The following is a 5,883-nucleotide window of genomic DNA, read 5'->3' as shown; positions in this document are numbered from 1 at the left end:
AATATTAGTTTACTAAAGAATGAATGACACGACTGCAGGTTTTTATTGTGGAATCCACTAGGGGGCGACTGAGTATCTTATTTTACGTCAGTTTGCCCAGAGATCTTCCTCTGAAGGCAGTCGACGTCTCTTAAGTAAATATACTTCCAAGTGTTCTACGACATATTTCTCTTCTTCTTTTTTTTTTTCAAATTAAGAGTAGAGGATCACAAAAAAGTGATTGGAGCAGTGCATGATGTAACTTCTTGCACGAACATACTCAATTGGCTGCCATATTCCGGTTTCTTTTCGCTGGAACACGTGGGATAAATAGAGGACCCATTATGAGTTATCTGGTATCCTGGTTCCCTACGGGAAGAGCTGATTGTTTACAATGTGGATATTTGCATAATATTCTCGGCCGTTTTAGTGATGCTGCACGACTGCATGCTTCTGCGCTCATGGGGGAAGTTCTATAAATATCATTACAGTATATCTGATAAGACTTACTGAAAACAGGGCGTTACGGTTTACAACAGGTATTTAAAGTAGATGGTGCTACCTGAACGAAAGAAAAAAAAAAAACAACAACTGCCAGAACCTTTATCTTTAATGCTGATACTTTTACAGTATGGTGCTTCAGAATAGTTGTCTGCACTCTGATGAGTAGTTGTTATTTTGAGGAGAAGTGCTATTTTTGAGCGTGTTTTTTACAAATGTATGCTGAGAAATTTGAAAATAATAGAAAGTGATAAGCCGGTAATGATTGATATAAACATATAATTTCAAACCTCCTCTGCCTTGGTAGATTTAAAGGAACACGGACAAGCAGCTTTGAGCTTCTGCGTGGTGTGGGCACATACTTTGTTCTATGCTGTAATTTATTATGAATGGCCTAAACTCGTCTGCCCTCCACGTGGGTGTGGATCTCACATTTTAATTGGCTGACATCAGCAGCGTCCTGAAAGAGCTCGGCCGCGATTGGCTCGGTTGCTCCGGGGGTTGTGGGCGGATTTTCATCGATGGTGGAAGTGGGATACTTTGTGACAATGTTCATTGTCGGTACATCCACTGGGGCTGCTGTAGGTTTGAGAGCGCTGCGGAGAGCCTCTCGCTTCTAAGCCGAACAGGGCTTGCAGCTCCGCTCCTCTGAAGGTTGCAGGAACCTCAGTTAACATTCAGAAGGAGTTTATTACTATTTTTTTTTCTAATCAAACCGCGCATTTTTAAAGGTTATTACATACGATCGCCTGCATTTTTTTTTACTCTTTCTTTTTTCGTTTTTCTTTTTTTATTTTTTTTTTCGCTGACAATATAATTCCGTTTCTGTTTGGCTTTTGCCCAATGTAGCATTTCGGAAGACTTGCTTGCAACTTGGAAAGAAAAGAAAAAAGAAAAAAAAAACGCTGCAAGGAGATTTAAATAAGGAGATCAAGCAAAGCGAAAAGCGACTCTGCAGTGTTAGTTGATTTCCTGCGGGGACGTTCTCATGAAATCGACCGGACTTGGTTTTATTCCGACTCTCGGAGGACGCACGGAAGGGTTAATAGACAGAAAGCTCTGAATGCTGCCTTCTAAGAGACGATAGTCGAAGCGACGGATTCCGCTTCCTCCTCCTAAACCCTTTCTTCATCCCGACTCTTGCTCGTCTTGTCTTCCCTCCCTCCCTCCTCCCTTCCCGTCCCTTCCCCCCGCCGTCTCCGAGCACAGGTTATCGAATGGACCAGCATCCTAGCGCCCGGAGCTGCACCAGTCGCGGGACTTCGTCCTGCGAGGCCGTCCCGGCTGAACCCTCCATGAATCTGTACATCCACTCCACCACAGGCACACGCTTCGAGCTCTCCCTGCCCCAGGAGGAGACCGTGGAGGGACTGAAGAGAAGGCTCTCGCAAAGACTCAAAGTACCCAAAGAGAGACTCGCTCTGCTGCACAAAGAAACGTGAGTAAAATCCCACAAGGTGGACGGCGGTGTTTTAACCGAATGCATTGTGTAGGATAACGATCTCGCGATTTCTATGTGGTATTTTCCTTTAAGAAACCTCTCTTTACACGCACTGACATCACCAGCCGTAACAGTATTCTGCAGTTTTAAGATGGGCACGTTTGTTGCATTAACCCTTTCATGCTCTGGTAATTTATTTATTTTTTTTGGTCGCACAGAAAGAATAGGGGGAGTAACCTTGCCTGAGGTGGTCTAGGTGTACATGAAAAAACGTTCACATTAAACTGCTGAGTGAGTGCACACCGTTGCTAAAACTGCGTGAGGACTGTTGGGAGATGAAATCTGCAGACTTGAATTGATTTAAATGCAGAAATTATGGCTCTATAGCTTTGCTGTATGAATCAAAACATGCATTCATAAGAGGAGTCTCACGTATAGCGGCGGCGTACATTGATAAGATGCTTAACAACACATATTTGGGATAATAATGTAGTGGTTTCTGTATGGTGTGACTGGCTGGAGTATTGTTGAATATCGCAGCATTCAAGCAGGGCTGCAAGGGAGAAGGAATAGTTAACCCTTTTGCTATTCAAGACTAAAGCTCTCAAATGCTCTGCAACTTAAACAAGTTATTTCAATCCCCCTTTCTAGTTATTTCAAAACTGGAAAGGGGGATTGCTTTACATGCAAACAGCTGGCATTGTTTTTCGATCTGCTTCCCCTCCTACCTATTGTAATCACCCTACAAATCACATCATCCTTTAAAACCTGAACACCCCCTCGTCTTAATCTCCTCTTGCGCCTCGGAAGTGTAGGCCTACTGCAAAGCCGGCTCTGCCTGCCTTTGTTCAGCTGCACAGGGTAACATTTGGGTCATGCATGTGCAGCAGGCTGTCCTAAGCATCTTCCTTTGCTTGGGGAAGAAGAAGAGCAACCCATGGACAGCGTGTTTGTAGGGTGTCGTGATCTACAGGGAAGCAGTATTTTGGAGCAGACATGGCTGCTCCTTCTCTGCAACAAACATCAAAGTGCAGAACGAAGAAAACCCATCTTGGGACGTGCGGTTGTCTAAGATCTAAAATTGTAAAACTGTTTAAGCCACCAATCATAAAACTGCGTCGCAGAGCCATTTGTTTCTTGTCACAGCTTTTGCAGTTTGTTCTGCCTGCTCGCACAGCCAGTAGAAAGTACTTACCTCCACTTAGGCAAGTGGCAGCAGTGCCAAATATCCACTGCGAGCACTTGTCAAGCTGCACTATAGTCGAAATTGAAAAATGACAGCCCAATCAATACATCTCTTTCATGAAGCTTTTCACCCACGGCTCTTTTCCAAACTAGTTTTGAAGTCTGCCTAACACCCCCGAACTCCCCCAAGCACTCCTTGCTGAGGGGTGTTTGGGTGTCCATAGAGAGAGAAGATACTGTCAGCATAGTCTAATTATCTCGATCTGTGTAACCCTGCAGGCGACTAAGTTCAGGCAAACTCCAGGATCTAGGCATCTCTGATGGGAGCAAGTTAACACTTGTACCAACAGTCGAAGCAGGATTAATGGTAAGCCTTGTCCTGATGTTATTTTGGTTTAGCTTGGAATAAAATTACAGAATGCACATTCAGTTTATTTAAAAGCTGCAAAAATTCATTTGTTTACATAAAGCATAAATGTCTTTTTTTATTATTATTTCTGTGCAGTCTCAGGCATCAAGACCAGAGCAGTCAGTAATGCAAGCCTTGGAGAGTCTAACAGAAACTCAGGTAAGGAAGTTGTTTGCTTTGAATTACAAGAATGTTGCAGAGGAACTAATTTTTATATTTATTGTTCTATCTCTGCTTATGAGCTTACTCAACAGCCTCTTTTTGTGCCTCTTTGGGTTTTTTTGTGTGTGTGTGTTTTTTTTAAGAGTTTTAACTGTAGTTAGCTGTGTTCAGAAATTACTTAATTTGATACAAGCTGTGCAAGGCTGCACAATGATGTTTCAATTGTTTAATCTTGGCCCCCTAAACAAGCCAAGCTAGGCATCCTGTGTGAGCTGTTGGGATATAATAAGCAGCAACACCCTTCTGTATCCTAGTAACGTCTGCAACAGCGTGTGTTTGCGTGTGTATGCACGCTGCTGCAGAAGACTATCAGAGAGTAAACTACACACAAAAAGACTTATTTGTGAGCACTTAAGAGGCCTGGTGCTCACTTTCATGTTTCTATTTCTACAATCTCTCCACTTCTTCTGTATTTCACGGACTTAGCAGATGCACAGATGCACACGCACACACACGCACGCATACTGGCTAGTTTCCAGGAAGTGTGCTGAGGCTGCATGGCAATTGAGTATACTGTAGTCTCACTCACTCATAAACAGAGTGCTGGATCATCAGATGGCAGCCTTCTCATTCTGTATTAGCATAGGGTTCCTGGAAGCCTCACATGCATATATGTCCTAAGATGGGCCCACACCCTGCACTTACAGTGAAACAGCTCTTTAGGCCTTATTAAATACAGTATGTATTTGAGTCAGTGTGACATGACTCACTGAAATGATCAATAGTGAGAGTAAAGCAAAAGAAAAAAAAAGCTTCTCATCAGCCACAGAAAGAACCTTGGCAAGAAGAGAGGTGATAAGGCCGAACACACTTAGACAACATTGTGACGTATGAAGCTGTGTGCAGCTGACTGACTGACTCACATCCACTTCCTTTTGGCGGTGTTGGGCAACGGTGAGACGTACGAAACTGCATCAGTGTGATGTCAAACCGATGGTGAAACTGAGCACTCTGGGTTTGCAAGGTTTTTGTCCAGAGAACAACGCCAACCTGCACTCAGTCAGAATTTTTAAATCGGAGGATGCGGACTGCTCAGAGATAGCAAGCTGTGGTTCTCTATGGCCTCCCTGATAATTTTATGGTGGAAATCCTGGCCTTGTCGTCTGTGTGTGAACTCAGCATGCGCCTCGTAGCGCTGACAGCAGATGACTACATGTGTGTAGGTGTGTAGACATGTTGCTATATATGTGTGTGTGTGGTTTTTTTTTTTTTCAGCACTAGTGAGCTAGAAGTAAGCCTTGCCCGTCAATATAAAACAAGAAGGGAAAAATGTATATATATTTTACTTCTTCACCAGATGTAGATGATAATTCAGCTGCCAACCCAGAAGAGCAGCTTCCTCACTTTGCCTCTCGTCTGAGTCCTAACCCTGTTTCGCTAAGATTCGTTATGAGTCAGATGCATTTTTCTTAAGAACCGCTTACCGTTTACATTACTTCCAGATTCATATGCTGATTGTAGTCCTGCATAAGAGGACTGTGAGAATAAAGGGTAGCGTGTGAATCATAATAGTACGAGGGGGAAAGTTCACGAAAAGGCCTAACACTGCTTTTGTGTGTATATATCCTGAGAAATTGATTGAATTTATAATTCATGCAGCAAAATGGAATGCTATAGATTGTGGGGAGATTAGTGATATGGGGTAAGATTAGAAAACAGGATCACCAAAAGCTCTCCCTCATTTCCTTTCTTCCTTCTAACTCAGGGTGGGGGGGCGCTGGCTATCAAAAATCAATCAATGCACTTAGCTTTTTAAAAGTGTCTGACACGGTAACTGATATTCCTAAACACCTAAAAATAGCCCCCGGGTGATTCAGGGTGGGTTTTGGGTAGTTGCAGATGAAGTGGACATAAACCCGCAGACCCCCTTTATTTAAGCACTTATCTTTCTAAATGTCTCTCTGGTTAAGTGAGGTCCCATTTCAAGTTTGAGTGTTTTTCCAGGAAGTGTGTGTTCATGGAATATGGACTGAGTGGATCACCTCATGTGTTCTCCTTTATCTGGATTAGATGTCCCCGGCTAGCGGCTATATAGCTGGGAAAGCAGCTTGCTAGAACACGCTGATTTGTCTGAGGAATGTGTGTGTGTGTGTGTGTGTGTGTGTATGTGTGTGTGTGTGTGTGTGTGTGTGTGTGTGTGTGTGTG

The 5,883-nt window shown here is 43.3% G+C and overlaps 1 protein-coding gene across 1 annotated transcript in view; it reads left to right on the top strand.

The window, feature by feature from the left end:
* Positions 1–720: 720 nt before the first annotated feature.
* The window catches only part of midn (midnolin), a 22,149-nt gene continuing 16,986 nt past the window's right edge, over positions 721–5,883 (top strand). Inside the window, exons 1-3 of the mRNA XM_008407220.2 lie at positions 721–1,918; positions 3,386–3,473; positions 3,612–3,674. Of these exons, the coding sequence (XP_008405442.1) occupies positions 1,698–1,918; positions 3,386–3,473; positions 3,612–3,674 (372 nt within the window). The 5' untranslated portion in view covers positions 721–1,697. The remainder of the gene's footprint in view (positions 1,919–3,385; positions 3,474–3,611; positions 3,675–5,883) is intronic.

Source organism: Poecilia reticulata, linkage group LG4 (genome assembly GCF_000633615.1).
Source record: "Poecilia reticulata strain Guanapo linkage group LG4, Guppy_female_1.0+MT, whole genome shotgun sequence".
NCBI classification, from domain to species: domain Eukaryota; kingdom Metazoa; phylum Chordata; class Actinopteri; order Cyprinodontiformes; family Poeciliidae; genus Poecilia; species Poecilia reticulata.
The sequence above is the reverse complement of the archived record's forward strand: the minus strand, read 5'-3'. Positions and strand labels throughout refer to the sequence as shown.